The sequence below is a fragment of the Ovis aries genome, chromosome 2 (assembly GCF_016772045.2).
Source record: "Ovis aries strain OAR_USU_Benz2616 breed Rambouillet chromosome 2, ARS-UI_Ramb_v3.0, whole genome shotgun sequence".
NCBI lineage: Eukaryota > Metazoa > Chordata > Mammalia > Artiodactyla > Bovidae > Ovis > Ovis aries.
Window position 1 is genome coordinate 35,443,780 of NC_056055.1, and position 15,560 is coordinate 35,459,339.

Sequence of the window (15,560 nt, forward strand, 5' to 3'; positions counted from 1 at the left end):
GTCCTTATACCAACTACGGGGCTTCTCAGGTGGTTCTAGTGATAAAGGATCCACCCACCAATGTAGGCGACACATTTGATCCTTGGGTCAGGAAGATCCTCTGGAGGAGGAAATGGCAACCCATTCCAGCATTCTTGCCTGGGTAATCCCATGGACAGAGGAGCCTAGCAGTCTGCAGTCCACGGGGCCGCAAACAGTTGGCTAGCTAACATACTGGCTATAATGAAATGATCAGTTAAATAATTTATGGTTGACAGCTTTCCCTCTAAACTTCCTGAGAAGAGGGACTGTATATGCAATGCCGAGTAACTAATACAGGGTCTCTGGCATAGTGGGTGCACAGTAAGTATTTGGTAAAGGAGTAAATGAGAGTGCTTGGGAGGGAGCCCCAAGGAACTGTGCATAGCAGTTAAGGGTTCAGTGAAAAGGCTTATACAGTACAAGAGAAGAAGCCCAGATGGTAAGGGAGAACTAACAAAATGTGATCACAGAAGTCAGGGACAAGAATATTTCAAAGAGCACCTGGTCCATTGTGTACGACGAAAACTGGCCTTAGGGAAATGGAAGCCATTGATTTACTTTAGCAAGGGTGATTTCTAGCATGGTAGGAATGAGAGCCAGTTCAGCATGGGTTAAAGAATGAATATGGGGCAAAAAGTAGAACCAGTATCTTATCTAATCAGGCTGCTGTAACAAAATACCACAGACCCAGTAGCTTAAAGATAACGGACATTGATAACTGGAGACTGGGAGCCCAAGATCAGGGTGTCAGCATGGTCGTGGTTCTAGTGTGAGCCTTCTTCCTGTTTTATAGTCAGCACCCTGAAATCCCTGTGTCCTTGTGTAGTGGAAGGGGTGGGGATCTCCGAGGGCTTACTTTCACAAGGGCACTAATTATTCCCAACCATTAGAGCTCCACCCTCATGACTCAAGCAACTCTTGAAGGCCCCACTTCCTAATACCATCATCTTTGGGGGTTAGAATTTCAACATGACGAGTTTTGAGGGGATGCAAACATTCAGACCATAGCAACCAGTAAGTGCAGATAGAAAACTGGTTTTTAATGGGAGAAGAATTCTTGACTTCACATAACAAAAAAATTAATGAAGATGCAAATGTTAGAAAATCAAGGGCAAAGGAGGTTGAGTACGGTAGTTCCTGGGAAAGCACAGAGCCCTGTGCCCAACCCAGAATAAAAAGTACAGAAGTCGTCATATTATTGTTCATATTATTAGCTTCTCTGTGGGTGTCTTGAGACCTCTCCCTCTCAAGTCTATCTTAGGAGTCCTTGTGGGAGTGTCCTCAAATATTTAAACAATCAATTTAATTCAAAGAAAGGCAAAAGAAACAATAACAGGAAATTGGAACCAGGCTGAAATAATCATACATTATCACCTACAGGTATCAGACACTAAGATAAGAGTGAAAGACAGCTCATCAGAAGGGCAGTGATGTCTCGGAGAGTACAATTCTACATGTATATGACTTTGAGCTAGTTCCAGGATCTAGAAACCATATGTGATAAAAGGAAGACATACACATATGTGTGCTAGAGAAATTTAACTCCACTATTGGGATAACTTGGTAGACTATTCCATTATGAAGTTACATTGTTTTCTTTCTAATTAGTAAGTGATCCTTCAGGTCCCCAGTACATTTCACCCCATGGTTTTTGCGTCCATTGATGGCCTTTTCCTCCATCAGTTATTACCTTAGGAGCTGCAAAATGTTGACTTTCATCTTGTCAATATTCCTTACCTTATTCTTTTCTTTTGAAAAGAATGAACTTCCCTTTTTTTCATATTTCTTTTCTTTTTGAATATCACTGTGGACTAATATTCCTTTTTATTCATCATTTTATAATTAATTGCCAACATTATATTATGAAATTTTTCAAACATACAGAAAAGTTGAGAGTTTCGCAGTGAACACATCACCTACAATCTATATTTTACTGCAGTTTATCACATATTTTTTCATCTATGCTGTCCTTTATCTGTCTGTCATTCCACCTTATTTTTTGACGTAAGTTACAGACTTTATTCATATTTTTTACTTTTTGATATTCAATTTGTCCAGATTTGGTCAGTGACCTCAGAATGCTTTTTACCAATGACTGGATTTATTTATTAGATATAATCACCCAAGAAAGGATATTAAGTAAGCATTCAGAGTATATAAAAATGAGGTCACGGTGATGGTTTTACCAGGTTCCAGCTTCCAGATTTCCAGGATCAGAGGGGCCCTTGGGTTGGCCTTGGGTGGCACCTCTATCTAGCAGCATTAGGGGAGTGGCACCACCAAGTGGACGCTGCATGCAACAACCACTCTCTAGTCTACCTTAGCTTGGTCTGGTCGGGTTCCAGAATTAACACTGGAAAATAATCTGCATTTCATCTTTTAGATATAACCCAGAACGCTGATAATTTCTGATAGAAAAAAAGTCATTTAGAAAAATCATATGATGTCAGCCTAAGACAATTAAGCAGGAAGCTTAACCATCACTCATTTTCTCATTTCAAGAATCTATAAGAATCAAATGCAAAGTTCTTTATTCCTAGGCATTATGTGATTTATCTCACTAGTAGATTTACTGGATGTTAATGTGAATAGACGGAGAAGGCAATGGCACCCCACTCCAGTACTCTTGCCTGGAAAGTCCCATGGACGGAGGAGCCTGGTAGGCTGCAGTTCATGGGGTCGCGAAGAGCCAGGCACGACTGAGCGATTTCACTTTCACTTTTCACTTTCATGCATTGGAGAAGGCAACGGCAACCCACTCCAGTGTTCTTGCCTGGAGAATCCCAGGGATGGGGGAGCCTGGTGGGCTGCCGTCTATGGGGTCGCCCAGAGTCAGACACAACTGAAGCGACTTAGCAGCAGCAGCAGCAGAGATGCATATATGTTATCCTATCATAAATTAATTTCAATATCTTAATAACTGGTATTTCAATATAATTGGCTTCCTTTTAATTCTATATATTTAATTTTATGTTTTTAAAAGCATCCTGAAATGGCTCTGTCAGCTCCACCCACTGTCCTGCCCTAAAACAGCTCCCAGAAGTTGCACATAACTTCAATCACAAAGGCAGACTTCATCATAACTGCTGGGAGTTTAGGAAACATGCCCTTTTCTGGGAAATCATAGGTCCTGCTAAAATTCAGAGTTGTATTTCTAAAGGAAATGGGGAAGAATAGATTTTGGGGACAACTAGCCATCTCAGCCACAGTATATTTTTTTTATTGGAGTTCAAGAGATGTTAGATTTCTATTCTCTGTAATTTTGGTTTTCCTTTATCCTTACTTTCCATTTGATTTGTCATAGACTAAAAATGTTCTCTTAACCTCTTTCTAAACATGTCTAAATTTTTCTCCCTGTTTCCCTTATTAATCCATGCCACTTGTATATAGATAGCCATACATTAAAGAGTGTGAGTGTACCTTGACCACTGGCATTTTTTTGGACATAGTCATTGACTTTTTTGTGCTCTATTCAGCCTGGATTGATTAAGATGATGACCACTGAGTCATTTTCAGTATATGGTTGTGTTCTGTTATTCTATCTGACTCAAACTGATTTGCTTGCTCTTCGCTCCTCTCCCTGATAGCTCAGTTGGTAAAGAATCCTCCTGCAAAGCAGGAGACCCCAGTTCAATTCTTGGGTAGAGAAGATCCGCTGGAGAAGGGATAGGCTACCCACTCCAGTATACTTGGTTTTCCCTTGTGACTCAGCTGGTAAAGAATCCGCCAGCAATGTGGGAGACCTGGGTTCAATCTGGGTTGGGAAGATCCCCTGGGGAAAGGAAAGGCTATCCATGCCAGTATTCTGGCCTGAAGAATTCCATGGACTGCATACTATCACAAAGACTCGGACACATCTGAGCGACTTTCAAAAAAAAAACTCCTCTCATCATATTTCAGTTTGTAATTGTTTTTTAATCTTTTCATTGTTTGGTTTGGTTTATTTTTGGTTGGTTTCTTCTGAAGATGTATTTGGTTTTTTTTATTTTAATGGTTCCTTTTATAACCAACTTAAAATTATGAATGATCACAGAATTTCTATAGTTTCTACTTTCCTTTATTTTATTTCCTTCTGGTCCATCACTTGATTTTAGCTGACTATATATGTTTTAGCATTTACCTTTCTACATTAAACACTGCTACTTAAAATCTCTTCCAGTTCCGAAAATTAAACGTTGAGGAAACAGGCCTACTTAGCCTACCATTGATCTTTTTATTTCCTCCTCCCTCAAGCGGCGCTCTGATCACTTTTTCTACATTAGTAGGAGTTATAATGTTTATAATTTATTCTGGACTCTCAATCCCTAAATTGTTTTGGGTTTTGATTCATTAAAAAAAGATTCAAAACATACTATCACTTGTTTTGCCAAAATTTCTCCATTTGGCTATTTTTTCCTCAAGAAGTTTCCTCCGCAAAGCTCACCAGGGAATTCCCTGGGGGTCCAGTGGTTAAGACTTCACCTTCCAATGCACTGGGTATAAGTTTGTCCTCTGGCTAGGGAGTTAAGATCCCACATGTCTCATGGCCAAAAAACTAATTCATGTCAAGGAATGGCAAAACCCACCACAATATTGTAATTAGCCTCCAACTAAAATAAATAAATAAATTTTTTTAAAAAGAAAAAAAAAAAGCACACATAAACCAGGAGCAATTTTGTCATATACTCAATACGGACATTAAAAATGGTCCACGTCAAAAAAAAAATTCTTTAAAAGAAAGTTCACAGAAGTCATAATCCATGAGTATTTGCATGTTTAAATGTATTCTTTTTAATCCAACAAATAAAACCTTCCTCTAATTTTTCTCCTCCAGGTATAGAACTCTGCCTCTTTCTACTTTTCCTTATATTTCTATCCTTAGAGGTTCCCCTTGCCCCTGGCTCACAAAGATCATGAGGGGGGAATGTCATCAGTGTGCTGTAGCCCTGACACCTTGCGCCCAACTCAGAGCTCCCATTAGAACATTCAGAGGTAACAGAGGACTGTGCCAGGGCAGTGTGACTATGAGCCCCAGACTGGTCAGGTGCTTTCCTCCCACAATATTGCACCCAATCTGTCAACCCACACAGGCTTGGCAGGAAAAACTGAAACATTTCACAAAGGAGCAGTCTAGCCAGTGCACATCACCTCACATTAAGGATTACGTAAACCCAAGACTTGAGCCGGATGTTGCATGAGTCAAGAGGGTCAGGAGCAATAGGTAAAGTTTATAGGCTTCTGGAATACTGCCTTTGAAAATGCAACCATTCCAAGGCAATGCTCATGCAACTTGGAAGAAAATATTAGAAAGTAACGGCCTTTTTAAAATTTTATTTCATTTGGCTGCACCTCAAAGCATATGGGATCTTAGCTCTCTAATCCAGGATCAAACCCATGCCCCTGCCCTTGGAAGGCAGTGTCTTAACCACCAGTCCACCAGGGAAGTCCCAGGAATAGTCTTAAAATAGTTGACATTTGTAGATTTTTTTAATAGATGATAGATAGATAGGTGGATAATTGGTTTGGGGTAATAATGGTAATATGAAGAAATTAGATTCACAAAATAGATGTTGACTTTTACAAGCCAAATTTTGATAAGAGGACAAAGTGACTAAATGCCCCAGAATTAGCAAGCAAGTAGCAAACTAAATCATAAAATTGACATGAAAAAAAAAGAAAGTCAATAAGTACTTACTATGGGTGGCACCAGACTGGTCACACGGCCCCCCTAGTTAGGTAAAGAATGCTGCATTCCCATGTAATAGAGTATGAGGCCTCAAGAAATTAAGGCTGGATTTGAACCAAAGTGTGACTATGGAACTCGAGCTTTTTAATCATAATGCAGCCACAATTCATATAGATAATTTATCAATATCCCATGAAGCAGTCACCTGAGATTTATGCTGTCATTGCCTATGGTCTATTTGTATTGCATTTTGGAGTTTTAAGTTACTATTTGAAGTAGTTGCTCTATAGTTCAGTCGCTCAGTCGTGTCCGACTCTTTGCAACCCTATGAATCGCAGCACACCAGGCCTCCCTGTCCATCACCAACGCCTGGAGTTCACTCAAACTCATGTCCATTGAGTCAGTGATGCCATCCAGCCATCTCATCCTCTGTTGTCCCCTTCTTCTCCTGCCCCCAATCCCTCCCAGCATCAAGGTCTTTTCCAATGAGTCAACTCTTCGCATGAGGTGGCCAAAGTATTGGAGTTTCAGCTTTAGCATCACTCCTTCCAGTGAACACCCAGGACTGATCTCCTTTAGGATGGACTGGTTGGAGTCTAGTCCTAATCCATTTTCAGAGAAATGGATACAGAAAGGTTAGATCACCTGAAGAAACTCAGAAAAGCAGCAGAAATTGGAGGTGTATTACTGACACCTTCACTTCGACACTTAAGGCTAAGAATATCAGAACACAAGACGACCGTCTTAATTGAAGGAGAGAGAGCCGTCTTGTGCTAGTCCTCACCACTGGGAGTGTTAGTCGCTCAGTTGTGTCCCATTCTTTGCAAACCCATGGACTGTAGCCCACCAGGCTCCTCTGTCCATGGGATTCTCCAGGCAAGAATACTGGAGTGGGTTGCCATGCCCTTCTCCAGGGGATCTTCTTGACCTTAGGATGAAACCCCGGTCTCCCGCACTGCAGGCGGATTCTTTACCATCTTAGTCACTTCAAGTGGGTTACCACTTGTAGAGACACTGTTTTATCTGTTGGTGTATGATTCTAAAATAGTCACCAAGCACTTCTGAGCCTGGCACTGTGCTGCGCACTTGGTACCCATCAGAGAACAAACGACAGAGTATCTGGCTGCTCAGCTCAGAGTCCAGGGGGTAAAATACAGATTTACCCAGTCCCAAGTCCAAATGACATCACGTTCCCAATTTTCACTGCAGGCACTGGGACTTCAACACCTGTGGCAATATTTAAGGTGTCCTGCCTCTCAGAATGTACCACATTGTTGCTTCTGTTACCAAGTTAGACACAAGGCCACCCCTCTTGGGGCTTTAGTCAAACTGAAGCACTCCTGGCTTGGTCAGGGAGTTCTTTGCTGCCCAGGTTTATGCTGCCAATAATGAAACTGAGTTTGGTGCAAGCAAGACAGGCTTTGCCAGAGAATAGAGAAGGGGAGCTCACATTCTAAAGGTACCTTCTTCCCAGAGGGAGAGCAGTCAGGGAATTCCCAGGACCAGGAGGCAGACAGGTCATCGGGCTCTAGGAAAGGGGTAGAGATTTCTAGGGGCAACCAGTGCACGCTCCGTCTTCCATGCTCCTTTGCACATGGCACCAATTGCACCTGCTGCTGCTGCTGCTAAGTTGCTTCAGTCGTGTCCAACTCTGTGCGACCCCACGGCCAGCAGCCCACCAGGCTCCCCCATCCCTGGGATTCTCCAGGCAAGAACATTGGAGTGGGTTGCCATTTCCTTCTCCACCAGTTGCACCTAGCAGAGTACAAATCCCAGCTTTGGGTGATGAAGCAAAGGTAACCCTTGGATACCTCCAGGTTTCATCTTTGCAGGTGCCTTCCTGTGGTCACGTCAGAGTCAGCTCTGGGTGGTTGACCACTGTATATCTCTCCAAGCATATATCTCCCCCAGCACAGCTACAGAGTATTTCTGCCAAACACCAGGTACTTCGGAAACAAACACAGAGATAAATCAGATAAATGTCCTTCAGCTCTCAGGTGTTGATATGGAAACACGGGGATTAAATCAAAACAAGGAAAGCAGTGACCCTCAGTCTGCTTTGTCCATTATCTGGTTTTGCTGTGGGCCTTTGTGGTATCCTACTGAGAAAATACAACTAGCCTGTTCAGCTGAAAACCAATTTCTATGCCTAGGGCCTGGGCTGCATAGCATGAATGACACTTTGAGGAAGTTTGCATTAAAGGTGGGCAGAGATTTGGAACTAGATATACACATATTGGAGAAGGAAATGGCAACACACTCCAGTATCCTTGCCTGGGAAATTTCCATGGACAGAGAGCCTGGCGGGTTACAGTCCATGGGGTTATAAGAGTAAGACACAACTTAGCGACTAAACCTCCACTACCACCACACTCTTATATACATATTAAATACATGGAAAATAAAATAAGCAACCTAGATCACCAATCTAATCTGGGCAGTATAAAACCCTCCACCCAAGGTATATTATCAAACACTTCCTAAAACTTGCTATGTAATGCCAGGCCCTAGAACAAATTAAGGAACTTCACAGCAACTCCTGGAGCTCCTTGTCAACATCACTTTGCCTGCTGGGAAATCTCATCTTTGATAAACCTATATGCTCTACATCCAGCCAAAGATTAGGCTCAAAGTCTCCTTGGAAGAAGATTTCCGTTCTTGCTCCAGGTCTCAGCCAAGCTGTGCCCCACTCAGCAAGGTCAGTTCCCCAGTCAGAGCACGTGAGGCCAGAGCAGTCTGTATAAGGAAAGTGGAAAGAAAGGCCCTCCTGGCATAGTGATACTGAGTCTTGATAGAGACACTACTGCTGAGAAATGGAAGCCGTGTTGGTTCAGTCAAGGGCACAGTGGGAGAGAGAGACCAAGTGAGTGGAGCAGGCACGGTTAGAAGAGGAAAAAATATTACACTCATCATGGAGACATGTGCTATGCTGTGCTTAGTCGCTCAGTCGTGTCCGACTCTGCAAACCCATGGACTGTAGCCTGCCAGGCTCCTCTGTCCATGGAGTTCTCCAGGCAAGAATACTGGAGTGGGTTGCCATTCCCTTCTCCAGGGGAATCTTCCTGACCCAGGGATTGAATCTGAGTCTCCCATATTGCAGGCAGATTTTTTAGCATCTGAGCCACCAGGGAAGCCGCCCATGGAGACATGACCTGCCCACAAATGCAGGAGTGCCCACTCATGTTATTTAAAGGGCAAAGTTGACTTAGAATCTGTCTAAGGTAGGAAGGCCATCATGCTGGCATAAGAAATGACCACCAGAACCTAAAATAAGTTTAAAAGTGACGCCAGTCTTTCTGGAATCTTAAGGATCTCTGTCATTTCTACTCTGAAAGTGAAAGTGAAGTCGCTCAGTCGTGTCCGACTCTTTGGGACCCCATGGACTGTAGCTTACCAGGCTCCTCCATCCATGGAATTTTCCAGGCAAGAGTACGGGAGTGGGTTGCCATTGTCTTCTCCAATTTCTACTCTAATCTAATGTTAATAGCTATAGTCCAAATCAGTCTTTCTTAATTGAAAGGGAATTCAATCTGTAGGTATACTACTATGTCTTTAGACATTCCAAAGGCCAAAAAGCCTTGGCCCACTGGCTAAACTCTACGAGTATATTATGGCCTGAGGTTGGAAAGTCTTAACTCAGATTCTATCTCCTGTATTTCTGATTGTACAACCTGAGTCAGGGAATTTACTTATCTTTGCCTTAGTTTCCTCATCTGTAAAAAGGGTGATCCCAATAGTCACCTCACAGGCCTCTATAGATCAAATGCAAAATGCTGTAAAGGTTTCATGCAGTGTCTTGAACCCACTAAATATTATGTAAGCTCAGGTGTACATAAAAGCAAAAAGCAAATGTAACAAGGGAGAAGTGTGTTTCCTGCAGGTAAGTCAGGAGGTGGGTTGTGCAGAGGCAGAGTGGGAGCTAAGGTTTCCAGGGGCCCAAGGCCCCTCTAGTTCACCACTTTGACATCACAAGGATGGGGCCTTTGTGTTCATGACCCGGTTGGAACCATCCACCACCAGGCAGCAGGACAGAGGAGAGTCTAGAAGGAATAAAGAGGACCTGCCAGCCATCTCTTAAGGAGCATCCCCAAGTTGCCCAACTCAGGGCTCCACTTCTATTTACATTTCATTGGCCAGAATCTAGTTAAAAGGGAAGCTTGCAATTGTCACCTTTATTTTGGGTGGTGATGTGTTCAGCTAAAATTCTATAGGAGACCCCTCCCAGCCACAAATAGATGCCAGTGGGGAGGAGGGTGAGTTCAGTTTTCAGGACTATGTTCTAGAAGTTGTGTGGTTTAGAAACTGAACAAAAGGAAGAAATTAACTTAAAAGGCTTCTGTCCATCCGTATTCCCTGCACCGACTGTGGATCTATATTTGCTTGAACCACATGGAAATGCAAGATTAAAAAGACAAGGTAGGGGAACAAGCCCAAACACCAAGTACTCCTGGCTCAAGGATCTGCCCTCCAGCGGGGACCCAATCCAAGATCATCCCCTTAGGACACACAGCCACTAAGGTTAAGTAGAGAAGTTAAAACTGCTGTGCTGTAAATTGCTTAGAACTACTCATAACATCGAGTACCCACAACGTTGTTACCTATTCAGGGAGCAGGTATGCCCTCCGAATACAGTCATGGTTGTAGGAGTCCAGTGTACTATGATATCTTTCAGTCCTAATTGCTAAGTAGATGGGGAACAACAACAATGGGCTAAGAAGTAATTATGGGCCACCTATTATAGCACGTAGGACTCCAATTTAAAAAGAAGCAGATAAATGGGTATTTTAAGGGTCATTTTCCAGGCACCAATTAACACCCATAAACACCTTTGCTTCTGTTGAAAATCCCCAACTGGGAGATATTGTTCTTCTGAACAACGCTGAAAAGCCAAAGCATGTACTATAGTGGGGGTAAAACCATCCCATTACATGTCCAGAGGTGCCCACTCTACCCCTCACTCAACCCCTACACTGCCACCCCCACCCCTCTCCTCTAGCATTAACCCTACAAAGGTCAGCTCCATCGTGCACAGAGCTGCTCAAGGAAGTCTCCAATTCTGCCACTAGGTGGCAGGAGTAATCAGCACCTGGAAGCAGAAGCTCTTGGAGCCAGAAAACGATAGGAGTTGGAAAGGGACCATGAGAACACCAAGTCGAAACTGTCGTGTAGATGGGTGGACAGAGTGGTAGAAAGATGTGACCTGCCCTGTGTCACCTGTGTATTTAGGGACCCAAAGGACCAAGCCCCCTCAGTTACCGAGGTCCTTTTTTCCAACTCCTGTTGGGTTTTATTTTTAGCTTCTTATTAAGCAAATTTTCAGCACTCATGAAAGTTATAAGCAGTTTGGCCATAAGACCTTTATGCATATATCAGGTGCTGCTGGAAGTTAGACTTTATTCATGTTTATACAGTCCTATGTTTCAATAAGGGATTCCCAGATGGCTCAGAGGCAAAGAATCTGCCTTCCAAGCAGGAGTTGCAGGTTTGGAACATATATTACAAGTTGGAATTGTACTTTTTTCCCCCTAGATCTGTAGGGCCAGCCAGAGGTCTAAAGTTAAAATGAAACTCACAGAGGGAACTGCCTGGTGGTGCAGTGGGGCACGCACGGGTCAATCCCTGGTGGAAGATCCTACGTGGCTAAAAATAATCAAACTCATACATTTGTTTCTTCTTCAAATCAATGTCATACCTGACAAGGTTAGCAGGCAACATTTCTTGAAAAGATAAAAGCACCTATCTGACACTGTTTATCTATCTGCAGCCTTACTTGGAATGAAGTGCCATCTAAAAACGCTAGCTGGGGAAGAGATGGGAGAAAGATTGGACCCATCCCAAAAAGGCAAAGGAAAAATGAACCAAGTGTTTGTCACATTTGGGAAAAACAGCTAGGGGTCAAGACACACTTCCAAGAGCAAACCCTGCTGCTGACCATACATGACCACTGGAAAAACCACAGCCTTGACTAGATGGACCTTTGTTGGCAAAGTAATGTCTCTGCTTTTGAATATGCTATCTAAGTTGCTCATAACATTCCTTCCAAGGAGTAAGCGTCTTTTAATTTCTTAGCTGAAATCACCATCTACAGTGATTTTGGAGCCCAGAAAAATAAAGTCTGACACTGTTTCCACTGTTTCCTCATCTATTTCCCATGAAGTGATGGGACCAGATGCCATGATCTTAGTTTTCTGAATGTTGAGTTTTAAGCCAACTTTTTCACTCTCCTCTTTCACTTTCATCAAGAGGCTTTTTAGCTCCTCTTCACTTTCTGCCATAAGGGTGGTGTCATCTGCATATCTGAGGTTACTGAGATTTCTCCGGGCAATCTTGATTCCAGCTTGCTCTTGATTCCAGCTTGTGCTTCTTCCAGCCCAGCATTTCTCATGATGTACTCTGCATATAATTTAAATAAGCAGGGTGACAACATACAGCCTTGACGTACTCCTTTTCCTATTTGGAACCAGTCTGTTGTTCCATGTCCAGTTCTAACTGTTACTTCCTGACCTGCATTCAGGTTTCTCAAGAGGTAGGTCAGGTGGTCTGGTATGCTCATCTCTTTCAGAATTTTTCACAGTTTATTGTGATCCACACAGTTAACGGCTTTGGCATAGTCAATAAAGCAGAAGTAGATGTTTTTCTGGAACTCTCTTGTTTTTTTGATGTTCCAGAGGATGTTGGCAATTTGATCTCTGGTTCCTCTGCCTTTTCTAAAACCAGCTTGAATATCTGGAAGTTCACGGTTCACGTGTTGCTGAAGCCTGGCTTGGAGAATTTTGAGCATTACTTTACTAGAGTGTGAGATGAGCGCAATTGTGTGGTAGTTTGAGCATTCTCTGGGCATTGCTTTTCTTTGGGATTGGAATGAAAACTGACCTTTTTCGGTCCTGTGGCCACTGCTGAGTTTTCCAAATTTGCTGGCATATTGAGTGCAGCACTTTCACAGCATCATCTTTCAGGATTTGAAATAGCTCAATATCTCACAAATCCAACATCTAAGAATAAAATTATCCAGCCCACAGTTAACTATATTTTGTTTCATTTTATAATTTGAAAGTCTGTGTGAAATGTTGAAAAGAAGGTTGGAGAGCTGCACTCTCATCTCAGCTCTGCTTGCTGGAAGGCTACATAGCCTAGTCCCAGCATCCTTCTTCCATCTGTCTTCTTCAAGTTCGACCACACCAATCTTTTCCATCATAACAACACCAGTAAAAATCATGCATATTTCAAATATAGGTAATGACTTTCAGTGCAACACATGCATTTTTCAGATCATCATCTTTCATAGTTGAACCATGCTTTATCTTTAAATCTTGTTTAGAAGGAACTGCTAATATTTTATAGGATCTTTTGCAGGATAGAAAACACAAGGCAGGAGAACTTAATCTGGGCCTGGAGAAAGGCACATAGTTCTGTTTGGCTGGATTTTCCTTCATGGTGCCTGCAAGGGGAGCAGAGTAAGTCGAATGAACAGGATTGAGCAACCCTGAACTGTGCCGAGGAGTGTGCAATTGACTCCAGAGGCCAGGAGTCTCATTTTATAATGTAGAAAGAGTAGCTTAGAAGGAATTTATATACAGATCTGAAGGAAAGAAAGATTAAAAGCAGAGAAACTGATCAGGAACATGTATAATCAAAGAAGTGGAAAATGCAAAACATTTAAGTTTTTGTTAGTCTTGTACTTAGAGCATTCATATCTTTCAGGGAAAAAATATTTAAATTTTTAACTAAAACATATTTTTGGTGCCAGCAACCATATGTACCATTAGACTACATTAGAAAACAAAAGGATTTAGAGAACTCTCTGGCTGTCCAGTAGTTAGGGTTCCGTGCTTCCATTGCAAGGGGCTTAGGTTCAATCTCTGGTCAGGGAACTAAGATTTCACAGCCAAAAAAAAGGAAAAAAGACAAAAGGATTTACATTTCTAGATTGAGATAATCTTTTTCCTTATGTGGCTTTTACAGACAGTAAATTTTCAAGATTTTTAAGTCATTTCTATTTCTTTAAGTACTAAGATTCATTGTTTCTTTCTTTAATCAGCTGACTCATCTGAACACTTCGTCTTTGTTGTCTCATCCCTCAAAAGTCTTTGGGTATCATTCATTGAAAGAACATCTGTTTTTTTGGCTCTGAAATTTTACTTTTGCAATCCTGTACTTTTTCTTAGAATGATGAAGATGGCTTTGAAAACCAGAACACATCAGGAAATGACCACTCACTAAGGAACAGAGCTGTGCAAAACAGAGAGCATGAAAATGGCAAACAGGTATGACTGGAAAACAGCGAGTGAATCTGTCACCATGGCAACTGCTGTGCAACAGCTATGGGGACTGAAAGCTGGCACTCAGAGGAGCAAGTTAAATGGTAATTGGGGTGGCTATGGCAGGGTCATGAGGAAAATACATATGCACAAACAAAGATTCTGTGTTTATACACCTGTTCTCTCTGATGGAGAGAGTACCCAGGCTTGCTCTGACACTTCGTGATTGCACATTCCAAATTCCATCCCAAGACAGGAAGCACTGGCTTCAACAAAAACATCTCAATTTTAAAGTAAATGAGGCAGACAGGAGGAAGGTTCTAAGACATGGTTCTAAAACTGTGTTTGTGACACCCCAGGGCTCCTCAATGACATCTAAGTGTACACAGCAAGTTGAGGTGCTCTGTGACAAAACCTCTTATTTCTTTTATATATTGAATTCTGGGTAGGATCTTATTTTTTTTGTTGTTTGTTTGCCTGAAAATATCTGTAGTATGTCTTCATTTTTGAAGGATATTTTCACTGATTATAGATTTTTTAATTAAATGTTTATGAATTATAGTTGATGTACAGAATTATATAAGCTACAGGTGTCAGGATCTCATTTGAAAAAAGGGTGCAAATTACCCATGTATATCATCCTTTAAAAAGTAATTTTGTTTGGGTGCCATATTTTAGGGGGAGTTTGCTCATGATAAATAAATAGCTTATTTGAAGTAAAAAATTTGAAATATTATTGCAGCAAAATTTGGGAGACAAATAATGAACTGTAATTCCAGAAAAAAAAATCAGTGTCTAACATATTGGAATACAGCTTGTTTCAATCCAAGTTACATATACATCTATGTGCATGTCAGGTATATTGGGATTGTGCTTTCATATTATTTGGTAATTGTCTATTTCACCTAATATATTCTAAAGTGTTCATATCAGTAAGTGTTCTTCAACCAAAAAAAAAAAAAAAAGAGAGAGAGAGAAGACAATACTTCTTTTCAGACAAAAGCCTGCACATAGATGATTATACAAGCTTGATTCATAATCACCAAAACCTAAAAGCAACCATCCAGACAATAAAATGTTATTCAGCACTAAAAACAAATTAGCTATCAAGACATCAAAAGAAATAGGAGACCGTTACATGTGTATTACTAAGCAACAGAAGCAATCTGAGAAGACTCCATACTATGTAGTTCCAACTATATGACATTCTGGAAGAGGCAAACTGTGGGAACAGTAAAAAGATCACTGGCTTCCAAGATGGGAGGGAAGATGGGAGGGAGGGAAGGACAAATAGGCACAGGGGATTCTTAGGATGGTGCAAATACTCTGTATGATATTATAATGGTTGATACCTGTTATTAAACATTTGACCAAGCCCATAGAATGTACAACATCAAGAGTGAGCCCTGATGTAAACTATAGACTTCATGGGTCCATCAGTTGTAACAAATGTACCACTTTGGTGGAGAAGTCAATAATGGGAAAGGCTGCATGAGGTAGGGGGCAAAAATATGTGAGAAAACTGTACCTTCCTCTCAATTTTGCTATGAGCCTAAATAAATAAGCTCTTAAAAGTCTTGGTTTAAACATTGTTTCACTAAAAAAGTCAAAAACAA

The 15,560-nt window shown here is 41.5% G+C and overlaps 1 protein-coding gene across 4 annotated transcripts in view; it reads left to right on the plus strand.

Moving 5' to 3' along the window:
* SLC28A3 (solute carrier family 28 member 3) overlaps positions 1-15,560 on the plus strand; it is a 66,889-nt gene that overhangs the window by 15,892 nt on the left and 35,437 nt on the right. For all 4 annotated transcript variants that reach the window (XM_060410862.1, XM_042243078.2, XM_060410863.1 and 1 more), the window contains exon 2: positions 13,852-13,950. In XM_060410862.1, coding sequence (XP_060266845.1) covers positions 13,852-13,950 — 99 coding nt within the window. The remainder of the gene's footprint in view (positions 1-13,851; positions 13,951-15,560) is intronic.